The 15,000-nt window shown below is 48.4% G+C and overlaps 1 protein-coding gene across 1 annotated transcript in view; it reads left to right on the forward strand.

Moving 5' to 3' along the window:
- epb41l5 (erythrocyte membrane protein band 4.1 like 5) overlaps positions 1-15,000 on the forward strand; it is a gene marked incomplete at its 3' end in the record, with an annotated part of 39,340 nt that overhangs the window by 18,808 nt on the left and 5,532 nt on the right. The window contains exons 12-18 of the mRNA XM_080536973.1: positions 1,732-1,901; positions 3,359-3,465; positions 3,593-3,611; positions 4,054-4,087; positions 4,303-4,427; positions 12,391-12,545; positions 13,433-13,524. Of these exons, the coding sequence (XP_080393099.1) occupies positions 1,732-1,901; positions 3,359-3,465; positions 3,593-3,611; positions 4,054-4,087; positions 4,303-4,427; positions 12,391-12,545; positions 13,433-13,524 (702 nt within the window). The remainder of the gene's footprint in view (positions 1-1,731; positions 1,902-3,358; positions 3,466-3,592; positions 3,612-4,053; positions 4,088-4,302; positions 4,428-12,390; positions 12,546-13,432; positions 13,525-15,000) is intronic.

Raw genomic sequence — 15,000 nt, forward strand, 5'->3', positions numbered from 1 at the left:
TGCTAGTGGAAAAAAGTAAGTGAACCCTTGGATTTAATAACAGGTCGAACCTCCTTTGGCAGCAATAACCTCAAGCAAGTGCTTCTGGTAGCCGCGGATCAGATCTGCACCACGTTCAGGAGGAATGTTGGACCATTCTGCCTTACAGAACTGCTTTAGCTCAGCCATATTCTTAAGATGTCTGGTGTAAACAGCTCTCTTGAGGTCAACTCTATTGGGTTACGGTCTGGGCTCTGACTGGGCCACTCCAAAAGGTGGATTTAATTTTTTTGAAGCCGTTCTGTACTAGGGATAGTGGTGGTCTAGTGGATAGTGAGTTGGACTTGTGATCGGAAGGTTGTGAGTTCAAATCCCGCATGAAGCCACACCACTACTAGTGTGCCCTTGAGTAAGGCACTTAGCCCTCAGTTACTCCAGGGGGAATGTCCCTGTAATTCGTAATTGTAAGTCGCTTTGGATAAAAGCGTCTGCTAAATGGCAAAATGTAAAATTTAAAATGTACTAGATTTACTTCAATGTTTAGGATCATTGTCCTGCTGCATCACCCAACTGCTACTGAGCTTCAGCTGGCAGACAGCCACCCTTACGTTATGCTGTAGGATACCTTAATAAACTTGGGAATGCATTTTCCCCTCGATGATGGCAAGCTGTCCAGGCCTCGAGGCAGCAACCAGCCCCAAATCATGATGCTCCCACCGTACTTCACTGTTGGGATGATGTTTTCATGTTGGTATGCGGTGCCCTTTTTACACCATAGGTAGTGCTGCGTGTTCTTCCCAAACAATTCAACCTTAGTGTCATCAGTCCATTTTCCTAGCAGCGTTGTGTGTCAAGGTGCTCTTTGGCAAACTTGAGGTGTGCAGCAACTTTTTTTTTTTGGAGAGCAGTGGCTTCCTCCGTGGTGTCCTGCCATGGACACCATGCCTGTTCAATGTTTTACGTATGGTAGACTCATGGAGACAGAGATGTTAGCCAGTTCCAATGATTCCTTCAAGCCATTAGCTGTTACTCTAGGGTTCTTTTTTTTTACCTCATTGAGCATTCTGTGTTGAGTCTTCTTGGCTGGGTGCCCACTTCTAGGGAGAGGAGCCACAGTAATAAATCGTCTGTGGACTGATATCTTAACTCTTTGAGATTACTTTGTAACTCTATGCAGCTTTATGCAAATCAACAATGCATGTTCGTAGGTCTTCGGAGATCTCATTTTTGCACCATGGCTCACGTCAGCAGATGCTTCTTGCGGATAGCAAACTCAAAATGTTTGAGTGTTTTCAAAGTATCTCTAACCCACACCTCCAATCTGGTTTCATTGATTGGACTCCAGGTTTGCTAATCTCCAATTAGTCATTAGCCTTCACGTAATTCACATACCAACCTACACTGTGAATGTTTGAATGATGTGTTCAAAATGGACAAGAACAATACAATAATGTGTGTGTTATTAGTTAAAACACATTATGTTTGTTCATTATTGTAACTTGGATGAAGATCAGACCGTATATGTCTATACCCATTGGTAACATGTAATTGGCCGGTGTGTCGTGTTGTCTTCTGTATCACTGTTGCATGAATGTGTGTTTCTCCCTCCTCTCCCTGTCCCATGGTGCTATAAAGAATAGTGTACATTTTGCTGACACTGCATTCTCTCTCTCCCTTCTGTCTCCCCACACCTCGGTGTCCCTCCCTCCCTTCTCTCTCTGTCTCCCTACCTCGTCCCCCCCCACCTCTCAGGGGAAGGAGCAGGAGCACACGTTTGTGTTCAGGATGGACCACCCCAAGGCCTGCAAGCACCTGTGGAAGTGTGCCGTGGAGCACCACGCCTTCTTCCGCCTCCGCGGCCCCGTCCAGAAGGGCAACCAGCGCTCCACGTTCATACGCATGGGCTCACGCTTCCGCTACAGGTACCGCTGAGCACACACACACACACACACACACACACACACACACACACACACACACACACAACGCGGTCCTCTGTGGCTCACTTGGTAGAGCATGGCGCTAACAACACTTAGGTTGTAGGTTCGGTCCCCACTGGGACCATAATATACTGAAAAATGTATGCAATCACTGCAATGTAAATTGCTTTGGATAAAAGCGTCAGCTAAATGGCATATATTACATGCGCACACACACACACACTCTGCACCCTGTACTGCTTGTAGGAGCATGATATCTAATCTTTGTGAAGTCAATACCCTCATACCCCGCATACTATTCACTCGCGCACAGGCAAGAGGAATTTCACATCATCTTATTTTTTCTTTTGTTTCTTTCATATTGTTAATATGGACCCCAGCATCTTTTCATAGTAACGGTGTCTCTAGCTGGATCTCCTTTTTTCTATTCCCCCCCATTGCATAAAGTAGCTTCTCTAGCTGTGTCAACTGCAGACTGCTAAACAAGCATTAGCACGGTCTCTCTCCAGCCCTGTTGGTTTTGGGGCCGGGTTGTGTTCGGTTGACAGGCCCTGGAGTTCAGCAGGGGTCAGTCCCGTGCCACAACATCTCTTGGGGCTCCGGAGGATAAGCTAGCTGCCCTGGGGGGGGCGACCGGGAGCGCCGTGGAGGAAAGGGGGGGGGGGGCTCGTAACGGGGACACTGCACTGTGTTTTCCTTTTCATGTGTCGCATCCCAGCAGTGTCTACAACAACAACGACATCAACACTGCTCTCCCTGGTCCCCGAGCGCGGCATGTCCCACCCCCATTTAGAAGAGCGCTCCTGTCACTCTCATTAAAAACCAGAACTCACTTTTGCGCTCTCTTGTATATTTCATAAGTCCTGCTTCGCTGGGTGTTGCTGTCTAGACATAATCCTCCCTTGAGCTGGATCTTGCTCAACATTTTATTTATTTAAAAGCAAGTTTGCAAACCTGTTTGCCTTGGTGCATACTGAGCCTCCACCGCACATTCTAAGTCATTATGTGATCTCTTGTTGATCTGCCTGTCCTGGGACCCCTCCGTCTGTTTTCAAGCTTGCGTCTTCAATTCCCCAACCTGAACACTTTTCCCCTCAAGACTTTCAAACTAAACATTTGGCCACAAAGTTTGTGATGGCTAGTGGCAGAAAGAGGGGAACAAAGAGTGGCACACAGTGAAGTGGACTGGCTGGTGTCAAAACATGACCAGTGCTGGCCGTTCTGTAGTGAAGTAGTAAATAATAATACAAATACAATTATTATTTATTTATTTATTTTTTGCTCTTAATGACTGATACAGATGATTTCACTTTTGACAAATGTGTTTGTTGTAAGTCGCTTTGGATAAAGGCGTCTGCAAAAACGTAAATGTGAGTACAGTAACACTCTCGTGTGTGTGTGTGTGTGTGTGTGTGTGTGTGTGTGTGTGTGTGTCCCAGCGGGAAGACGGAGTACCAGACCACCAAGGCCAACAAGGCCAGGAGGTCCGCCTCGTTTGAGAGGAGGCCCAGCCGCCGCTACTCCAGAAGGACTATGCAGAACAGGGGTGAGTGGAGCACACACGCACACACGCACACACACACACGCACACACACACACATACACACATCTACATTTCTGATACTTTAACGTTAGACACCATTAATGCTTTCACTCTTCTTTCTATGTTCCAGGACCCAGCAGATCCCAGGAGTAAGTACTGTACAAATCACTTCTGAACTGAATGTTTTGTCACCAGGAAGGTCACAGAATAAATAATCACTTCCTTTAGCTGTTGGTGAATATCTCTCTGTTGTTGTGTGGAGGAGGTTGGCGTGTAAGACCCTACTCATCTCAGTCAGATAAACACACCACACACACACACACTAACACACACACACACACACACACACACACACACACACACACACCACACACACACCCACACTAACACATTCTTTATCGGTCCTGTGTGCTGGGGGAGGAGAGTACTGGTTATCATCAACACACTGGTCTCCCAGTCCACAATGTGCTGCGTGCCTGGACATTCACTTCCCACTGCATAGTGTGTGTGTGTCTGTGTGTGTGTCTGTGTCTGTGTGTGTTGAATTAATTCTCCCTCTCCCTCTCCCCCCCCCCCCCTCCCCTCTTCTAGGGCACACAACAATGGAGTGGCCTCCAACAACAAGGTACGGTGCTAATGTCATCTACCCTTAGACAAGTCACACCACCAGGACTGTCTGTGTTGAACCTCTGGCCTTCCCCCTGCCAGCCCTGTGTTGTGTCATTACATTGACACACAGTGTGTGGTATTGATGGACGGCCTCTTATCTTACCCATTGTCTTAGTCTTATCATAACCCTGTGACCCCCCCCCCCCCCCACCCCTTCCTCCCTCTCCTCAGCCCACCTACACCAGAAGCCCCTGGTCCCTGCCCACCCCTGCCTCCTCCTCCCCGTTGGCCAGCGGCCCCATGGAAATCGAAACCCTCCCCAGGAGTCCCGGCGGTGGCCAATCAGAGAAGAGGAGGTGAGCCGCTCGCTGTTCTAATGCCTTAAGAGCGTTAAGCCGCTTTAATCATCGGCCATCCTGCTGTCACTGGGAGGACCAGGGGAGGGCGCCGTGGACACGGGACACTGGACACTGTACCTTGCCAGTGCTCTGGGGCGGGGGGTGGGGGAGGGAGGTGGTGGTTAGGGGGGTGGGTGGCCGTTGATTGACAACTGTCGGCTGAGGAGGTGTGTGGGTGTGTGTGTGGGGGTGTGTGTGTGTGTATGTTTTGTGGTGGTGAGTGAGTGGTGTGGTGGTGGTGGTGTGTGTGAGTGTTTAAGTGTGTGTCTTTGTGTGGTACATTGATTAAAATTTGAGCTGTGTGGGCTTCTGGAATGTACTCCTCCCACAGTGTGTGAGTGCATGTCTGGTCTGGCTGCCTGCTCTGACAGGGAGCGGGCTGCTGCTGCACTGGTGGTGGGGTGGTGGTGGTGGTGGTGGTGGTGGTGGGGGGGTGGTGGTGGTGGTGGTGGTGGTGGTGGTGGTGGTGGTGGTGGTGGTGGTGGTGGTGGTAGTAGTGGTGGTGGTGGTGGTGGTAGTGGTGGTGGGGGGGTGTTGGTGGGTGGGTGGTGGTGGTGGGGGGGTGGTGGTGGTGGTGGTGGTGGTGGTGGTGGGCCTTGTTGGGTTGGCAACAACAAACTCTCTCTCATAACAGACCCCCTCTCCCCCCTCCTCAACCCAGATCCCCAAGGATTTACTGTGCAATGAAGGGGGTCTGCCTCTAACTTCCTGGGATATTAAAAGAGAGTGTGTGTGTGTGTGTGTGTGTGTGTGTGTGTGTGTGTGTGTGTGTGTGTGTGTGTGTGTGTGTGTGTGTGTGCGCGTGTGTGTGTGTGTGCGTGCGTGTGCGTGTGTGTGTGCGCGTGTGTGTGTGTGTGTGTTGGAAGAATTTGTGCCCCCCATTTACAATTCTGCCTTTTGTTCTAGTATGATGTACTGAAACCAAAGCAGCCTTTGTCTTAAGGCAAGGTATGTACCCTCTTGAGTTATTTTGCTGCCTCGCGTGGTCTGAGTAGATTTTTTTGACTTGAACCAATCAACTTTCATGGGTGGGCTTCCTGATTGTGGGCCAAGGGTCGCCTGTCCTGCAGTCCAATCATCTTCTATGGTCGAGGGTTGTGCTCTATGCAGTGATTTTCTCTCTCTCTCTCTCTCTCTCTCTCTCTCTCTCTCTCTCTCTCTCTCTCTCTCTCTCTCTCTCTCTCTCTCTCTCTCTCTCTCTCTCTCTCAATACCAACCCAATCAGTGGAGGAGGTGGCCGGGTGCTTTACAGTGTCTCGGCTTGGTGACTAGCCTCATTCTCATTCATTCATTCATTGTGATCTTCTAATGCTACCACCCTTCCCTCCCTCCTCCTCCTCCTCCTCATCCTCCCTTTTTGCATTTGAAAAAACAGACATTTTATATTCACATGTTTTATTGTTTCATTACCCTCAGTAGGCGATTGTTCTAGAATCTAGACGATATGGCTGAAGAGAGAGGCTACCTGAATGGTGACAGTTTTAGTCCATGCTCCCCTGCGGTGTAATACACTCCCAGACAACAGAGCGACACAGACTTAAGATTTTAAGTACCGGGGGATGGAGACTGCACCCCTATGAAAGCTTAATTCACACTATGCATATTTCATGATGTCCCCGACAAAGCCTGAAACGCTTTCTGCGTCAACCGGCGGTAACAATTTAACGATTGTCGACTTTAACCCACGACATGAACAACAGGGACTGAGACCAGGGGGTAGATGACACGAGGGGGTAGATGACACCAGGGGGTAGATGACACCAGGGGGTAGATGAGACCAGGGGGTAGATGACACCAGGGGGTAGATGAGACCAGGGGGTAGATGAGACTAGGGGGTAGATGAGACTAGAGGGTAGATGAGACCAGGGGGTAGATGAGACCAGGGGTAGATGAGACCAGGGGTAGATGAGACCAGAGGGTGGATGACACCAGGGGGTAGATGAGACCAGGGGGTAGATGAGACCAGGGGGTAGATGAGACCAGGGGGTAGATGAGACCAGGGGGTAGATGAGACCAGGGGGTAGATGAGACCAGGGGGTAGATGAGACCAGGGGGCAGATGAGACCAGGGGGTAGATGAGACCAGGGGTAGATGAGACTAGGGGGTAGATGAGACCAGGGGTAGATGAGACCAGGGGGTAGATGAGACCAGAGTAGATGAGACCAGAGTAGATGAGACCAGGGGGTAGGTGAGACCAGGGGTAGATGAGACTAGGGGGTAGATGAGACCAGGGGGTAGATGAGCCCAGGGGGTAGATACACGACCGTGCTGCTCCTCTATGAGATCCCAGGAACTGTGTGCTGTGCTGCGGTCAGACACAGTCAGACAGAGAACCTCAAATATCTTTTAGAGTTAGACGGTCACATTTTAACGGTTGCCACATGTCGACGGTTGCTCTAGCATGACGATGTTATCCAGCTAACTCAGTCCATTTGTAAGCTGTAAGGAAAGGCTTCAGGGAACTACCAGGCTCAGGAGATTCGTTAAAGACTTTTTTTTCCATTTGATTGTTTAATACTTGATTGTGAGTGGTACTGAAGTAATTTTTTCTATATAGATTTTTAAGGCATTTCTGTTTTTACTGGGATAGAGAGACCGTAGAGATTGACTGACAGGAAGAATGGGTGGGAGAGAGGGAGGGAGGACACACAAGATAGGTCGAGGGTCGGAATCGAATCAGGAACCTTGCGATGATAAGGTACATTGCATTAGTGTGCTATGCCATTATTCGCCCCACAGAAGAGTGATTTTTATGTCTGTTTGTTACAGGCGAAATGACTTATAGTAAGGTTTAAACATCACCTTTTTTTGGCGGGGGGGGGGGGGGGGAGTTGGCCGAGCAGATGTGCCTGCTGCTTATCGCCCAGTGGTGAGGAATTCGCCTTGATAAATTAGTGCAGGATTTGGCCCAGCTCTGAGGCCACACTGTTCCTAATCCTCTGGCTCCTGACATATTTATGTGCTGACATACCCCAGCCTGGGCCACAGGCTTAGGATTGTTTACACTGATGATGGGGGAACTCAAGAGTCACAATGAATAGGCTGTTTGTTACCTTTTCCGGTGGGGGGGGGGGTTTCTATGTTCTCGTATTAGATCATCTGTAGTGTTGATCTCAGTTGAAATGAAAGGCGATGAGATCATTTCAGTTTTGTTGGTTTACTAGGATATGGCACCTATGCATTCTGTGGGGGTTCTAGTCACTAGGGACGGCTCAGCCTCCCTTTTCTTGGGGAAGATAAAGCTGTTAGTTCCGGTTTGACTGTTCTCTTCATGCCAAGACTCGTAGAAATGATTCATATGATGGTACCAAATGGCTTCTTTATAGTTTCTTTATAGAAGCATATGAGTTCCCTCCCCCCCCTCCCCTCCTCTCCTCCTCTCCTCTCCTCCCTTCTCACCCTCAATCAACCTCCATTAACCTTCATCACACATTTATTGTTACATTTACATTTACATTTTAGACATTTAGCAGACACCCTTATCTTCCGCCCGCAACACCCCGCTCACTAACGCATGGCAACGGTGACACAGACGGCTTCTGCGACATGTATATTTATAACCGACGCGTTCGCTCGCGCGTTGGTTTTTGCTCTTTGTTGTCATTTTTCTTCAGCCTGTCCTCCATGTTCCTGTCTGACCTGTCTCCTCACATCTGCTCTCTTGACCTCAGTTTCACACACAAACCTCCTCCGCAACTCCACTCTGTAGGCTAGACAGGAAAGAAACCCCCAGCGATATTAACAATTGATTCTCCCCACTTATTTCTAAGACGAGAGCGCCTTTGTTTGGGGGCGCCAGAGTTTCAACAACCCTGCGTCTTCACAAGCCCCTACTGTAAGTGTAGGACATCTACGGCTATTAACTATTCAGTGTGTCCCTACTCGGGGCTGACTGAAGGGGCCTATTAAGTGCCCCTGCTAGTGCGTTAGTATAGGAATCATTCCCTCCTCTCACATTGAGTTTGGGAAGCCGTCAGCCACCCCGTCACTGGGGAGGATAGATGTTCCCAGGCCCGTGGCTGGGACTGGATGTGCAATACATCTCCCTCCAGTGACCATGTTAGAGACGATCACTCCTGTGTTGCTTTGGTCATAATGGAGCGTGATGTCACCACAGAAGATGGAACACTGTTCACTATCTCTGAGTATGTCACAACATAGACAGCAACAGCAACACCGTGTGTGTCTGTGTGTGTCTGTGTCTGTGTCTGTGTGTCTGTGTGTCTGTGTGTCTCTGTGTGTCTGTGGTGAAACAGGTGATGGGTGTGCTCATTCATTGCCTCCATACAGTATATTCAGCCAGTAAGACATTTAGGCACACGCCGTTATGGTGCAAAAGGATTACATATCCCAGCATTACATTACACCCAGGGAGATCTAGCCCTGTTCTTCAGCTCTCTTCCTGTCTGTCTGTCTGTCTCTCTCTCTTTCTCTCTTTCTCCCTTCCTCTTCTTTCTGGTTATCAGCTCTGCCACTCCCTGCTGTCAGCACACTCCTCCTGACTCCCGCATTCCTCCTCCCACCTTGTGTTAACTCCTGCCATCCCGCCTCCCTCCCCCTCTCCTCCTCCTCCGCCCTTCCTCCCCCTCTCCTCCACCCTTCCTGTAGGCGTCTCCCCCCCCACACACATCTCACTGGTGACTCCTGACCCCCCACCAGACCCTCTCCCTCTCCTGGGGTCGGATGCCACCGGACCTCTCACCCCAGCTATCTCACCCGGACACTAATGCTCAGAGCGGAGAGGCCAGACCAGAAGTGAAACTACGCTAAACTACCTGGACACGTTTCCTCCACCCCCCCCCACCCCTCCTCCGCCCCCCTGCCTCACACACTGGAACTGCCCAGGCCTGACACCACCCTCCCACCCTACTCCACCCCCCCACCTGTCTCACACTGGAACTGCCCAGGCCCGACACCACCCTACTCCACCCCCCAGCCTCACACAGTGAAACTGCCCAGGCCCGACACCACCCCCCCCCACCCCACCCTACTCCACCCCCCACCTCACACAGTGAAACTGCCCAGGCCCAACACCCCCCCCACCCTACTCCACCCCCCAGCCTCACACAGTGAAACTGCCCAGGCCCTCTCCACCCCACCCTTCCTCCACCCCCCCACCTGTCTCACACTGAAACTGCCCGGGCCCTACACCCCCCCTTCCCCCCCCCAGAGTGATACTGGCCGGGTCGAGGTGGTATCGAGGGAAAGGACAATAAGCAGCCTGTTGACTGAAGCCAAGAGGAGAACATGAACCTGGATACCGGGTCTCTGTACATCTCACTGAAAAAATGACTCTATCTTTTATATGTCCAGGATATCACAGCTCCCTCTGACCCTGTCCACGTCTCCACTACCCCAAGAAAGCTGTTCTTGTTTGTTACGTTTCATATTACCGCTGTCTTGTCTAATGTCAATCACTGAATGATTTGATTCAACTACGTTTTAAAAGATTTTATTTTATTTTATTATTTTCATGGTACTTATTTGGTACGTTTTGTGGATCTGCACATATTTAAAATGTCTCAATCTAGCTTGTTTGTGGAATTAATAATTAATGCACAAAGTACACTATGAATTCAGTTAGCCTCGATCTTAAACAGTTTACGGTGTTCTAAGTTTAAACTCCTGTAAACTCTCTAATTTAAATGTTATCTATTATTTCTTTGTCGACACAACAACTGTTACTTGCACATCTCTACCAATGAAAAATTAATTTTATTCCGTCGCTTATTGTTTACATTATGACATTGTGACCAAAGGATGAATCTTCTGTGTATCTTCTATGACTGGAGACCTTTTGATAACTGGTCAGACAGCAATAAAGGAGCCCAACTCCATCCACCTCTGTGTGGTGCTTGTTTTATATATACGTCTGTGAGACACCCAGGATCCTCCTGATGTCCTTCCATCCTCCTCTATATCAGCCATAGGCTGCACGGTTCAGTTGGTACAGCATGGTGCTGACAACCCTGAGGTTGTGGGGTCGTTTCCTGCTGGGACCGTATATACTGACAAATGTATGTACCGTATGCACTCACTGCAATGTAAGTTGCTTTGGATAAAAGCTTCAGCTAAATGGCTTATATTATTATTATTATTATTATTATTGTATTATGCCAGTGCTGTCCCTTTGGGGGGTGATTTATTGAGACCTGCAGCACGTTTTCTGCCTTTCTGTCTTTCCCACAAGGGACGGGAGAGGCCTGTGATTGTGATGTCACAGCGCTGTCCCCTGGGGGGTGATTGTGATGTCACAGCGCTGTCCCCTGGGGGGTGATTATTGAGGCCAGCAGCACGTTCTGTCTTTACGGGGACGGGGAGTTTCCTGTGTGAAAACTGAAACCAGTTGTCTCAAAGCCTCTTACAGGCTGCTGTAATCTCCCTCCAGTCATGTATGGAATGTGACTCGTTCCTCCTCCCTCCCTCCCCCCCCCCCCCACCTCTGCCTTTCCCTCCCAAACTGCTGAGAAAGAGAGAAGGTGTGTGTGTGTGTGTGTGTGTGTGTGTGTGTGTGTGTGTGTGTGTGTGTGTGTGTGTGTGTGTGTGTGTGTGTGTGTGGGGGGGGGGGTTATGCCTCAGACCATTGTTCTCTTTATGTCAACATTATGACCTGTGTTTGACCTACCTGTCTTAAGGCGGTGTGAGGTAATTTTACCTCTCAACTTTCACCATGACCACCGGCTATAGCAAAATGTAGTTCGTACCCCACCGGACTAGAAAGGCTTTTGAAGTTGGGTTTCAGATGTCTCGCTTCAGGACCTCTTTGATCAAAAAAGCAAGTCAATCCCTCGTTCCCATACAGTCTGGGATAGCTAGGTGATTTATTGAGCAGATGGATAGATGGATAGATGGATAGATAGATAGATAGATAGATAGATAGATAGATAGATGGATAGATACTTCATTGATCCCTGAGGGGAAATGTAGGCATCACAGCAGCTCAGACCACAAACAACAACAACAAAATAAAGTGACAATTGAAGAATAGACTAAAATAAAATGTATGTAAAAATATATAGCTAGACATTTTGAGTTGAACATCCTTCAGCCTGACTGGTCACCCAGTGTTGTTGCAGCGGTTGTGGTAGTCCATGGTTACTGTGGATGTACAGTAAGGAAGGATGTTATTGTGGATGTACAGTAAGCAAGGTTCCCACGGGTCCTTGAAATCCTTGAAAGTTTGTGAATTTGAGAAAAAAAAAATCAAGGCCTTAAAAGTTTGTGAAAATAGACATGGGTCATTGAAAGTGCTTGAATTCCCTCTCTCTGTTTTACTTAGCTCGTCAACTAGTAAATAAGTCTCTGTCTTGCTTAACTTTACACATATTTCACAATATATTGTTCTGCTGTGCTGTAGTAGAGAAGGACCATAAGACCATCTAGTGTTCACACATTCAAGCCTCTCTTTTTAATTGTTGTCTGTGAGCGGATAGTTCCTATTATATCAATTCTCATCTCGATCTGTCTGAAACTATGCCGTATGTGTCGGGTCCTTGAAATCGAGGGAATTGAGTCTTGAAAGTCCTCGAAAGGTGCTTGAATTTGATGTTTCAGAAGGTGTGGGAACCCTGAGTAAGGAAGGATGTTGTTGTGGATGTACAGTAAGGAAGGATGTTATTGTGTGAAGTTGTTGTGAATGGGGCGCAGGTTCCTCCTGTGTGGTGGGGAGCACTGCACTGCCCCGATGCTGCCAGCTCAGGGTAAAGGATCCTCCTTTCTCACCCAGAGTGGCCTCAGGTAAGATAGACAGACTCATGATATGAATCTGTGTCTTGTCGTGTGATGTTATGCTCACATTTTCTCTCTTTCTCTCCCTCCCTTTCGCCCCCCTCCCCCCCCCCCCCCCCTTTCTCTCTTTCTCTCGCCCCCCTTACTCCCCCCCCCCTCCCTCTCCTTCTCATCTCCTTCTCTTCCTCCACAGCGCGCCCCTGGTGGCCGATCTGTTGGAGACCTGTATCGATGATGTCATCCGGACACCTGTTCCCATGGCGACCGCAGCCCTGCCTGAGGAGGCGGGCCCCAGCGTGGCTCACTCCGCCTCCAGCGTCGCCGTGGACGACAACGTCTCGTTCACTGGTGAGATCCATGTAGAATAACAACGCACGCACGCACACACACCCACACAGAAACTAAAACAGAAACTAAAACACACACATATGCAAATCTACAGTAAACATTATTTGTCCCCCCACAGCCAATTTGGGAATTTCAGTTGTTTACTATAGCACCCCCCTGGGGCCAATCAGTGTCATTATGTAAATGCTGGATCACTATGGCCAGCCGAGTCATTCACCCACGTTTTGTAATAATTGTTCCCCTTTTCATTGTGGGGGACAACACATGGTGTGAGGTAACCAAGGCCAAGTAAATGTTGTAAAACCACCTTCAGATTGTCGTGGCCTTTTGGTGTTGTAATGGGAAAAGTATACAGTCCCTTCAGGATGTATTCAGACCCCTTCACTTTTTCCACATATGTTGTGTTATCGACTCAATTTAAAATGGATTAAATTAAAAAGAGCTTGCCATCAATCCACACACAATACCCCAGAATGACAAAGTGAAAACACGCTTTTTTGAAATTCCAGTAAATGTATTAAAATTGAAATACAGAAATACCTCGTATGAATGAATGAATCTTTTATTTCGAACATGATTTAAAATAATAACAGAACAAATAACTAATATGAAGAGTACAGGCCTATCAATACATACACATTCAAACCCTTTGCTATGACAACTCTTAAAAACGAACAAGCGAAGGGGTCTGAAAACTTTCCGGCGCAGGCACCGTAGTTCACCTAAAACAGAGGGAGGATCTCTTTGACCCAAATCCTTTACAAAGTGCTACAGGATGACAGTACAGGACAGCCGTGTATCCTCAGTGGCACCTCACATCAGATGGGTGTTGACGTGTTTGTGTGTGTGTACTGACTGTGAGTAAAGCCCCGTGTGCACCCCTGCAGAGGCAGCGGCCCGTCTGAAGCAGCTGGAGCTGGAGAACGCAGCGCTCACAACCCCTTCCAGACCCAACGTCAACATGAACATGAACAACCAGGTCAGTGCACTCATCTGGAAGAGAGGGAACGAGAGAGAGAGAGAAGGGAGGGAGGGAGGGAGGGAGGAGTGTGTTCTCTGTTGCACATGCACTTACAGTACACACACACACACAGACTTCCACACACATGCTTTGTCTCACACACACACACTCTCTGTCTCTCTGTCTCTCTCTGTCTCTCTCTCTATCTCTATCTCTCCTGGGAACACAGCCTGGTTAGTATCAGTCACGCGAGCGGCTGTTTAACGTACAGAGAAGCAGAGAGAAGCAGAGAGAAGCAGAGAGAGGCGTGCAGAGTCCCTGGTGGTTCTCGCCACGATCTCACAGCTTAAAACAACGACTGGTTCACCCATACACCTAGAGTTAGAACACTAGAGAGCTAGAGGTACAAATATCACACTATCTCATTCTCTATAAAGCTAGAACTAGAACACTATCTCTATAGAACTAGAATTAGAACACTGTCTCTATAGAGCTAGAACTAGAACACTATCTCTATAGAACTAGAACACTATCTCTATAGAACTAGAACACTATCTCTATAGAACTAGAACACTATCTCTATAGACCTAGAACACTATCTCTATAGAACTAGAACACTATCTCTATAGAACTAGAACACTATCTCTATAGAACTAGAACACTATCTCTATAGAACTAGAACACTATCTCTATAGAACTAGAACACTATCTCTATAGAACTAGAACACTATCTCTATAGAATTAGAACACTATCTCTATATAACTAGAACACTATCTCTATAGAACTAGAACACTATCTCTATAGAACTAGAACACTATCTCTCTAGAACTAGAACACTATCTCTGCGGGTTCCATTTGACTAGTTTACTGGAGGCTGTATGAGGTGTGTTCACTGTGCAGGACCTGTCTCTGCTGCTCATAGCTGCTATTCACAGTGACCCTGAGGGTCTACATACTGTACGCTGAGACAGACAGTAGGTCACTGTGACAGGCTAATGTAAGGAAACAATGGCAGACAGGGATGCCACTTAATTCAAGAGGGGCTGGGGACAGAGAGTGTGTGTGCGGGGGGGTCTTTATATATCTCGTATATGCACATCTGACCACTTAGCAAAACAAAGAATCAGATTCAGACAATCATATGACAGATGACATATGACAGATGGAATACTCTGTGCATGCGGGAGGGAGGGGTGTAATCTGATCGCTTGGCATCACAAAAGAGCATTCTTGAAATAGCTAATTCTGCCTCACCAATGTGCGAGGGCCAGACATGAGAACCAACCGCCCCCTCAGCCGCCCTGACCTCTCCTCAGGCGCCGTGACCTCTGACCTCTCCTCCATAAGATGACAGTGTTTATTTGACCAAAAGGAGGTCGAGGCCAAAGGAGCACTTCTAAGCGGAGGGCCCACAACCTTTCCGGGAAGTGAATGACAGATAACGTACCCCCTAACTCTCTGACCAGCTCAGTGGCCTCGCGGTTAGTGTCCGC

Source organism: Nansenia antarctica, assembly GCF_963989245.1.
Source record: "Nansenia antarctica genome assembly, chromosome: 7".
In the NCBI taxonomy this organism is placed as follows: domain Eukaryota; kingdom Metazoa; phylum Chordata; class Actinopteri; order Argentiniformes; family Microstomatidae; genus Nansenia; species Nansenia antarctica.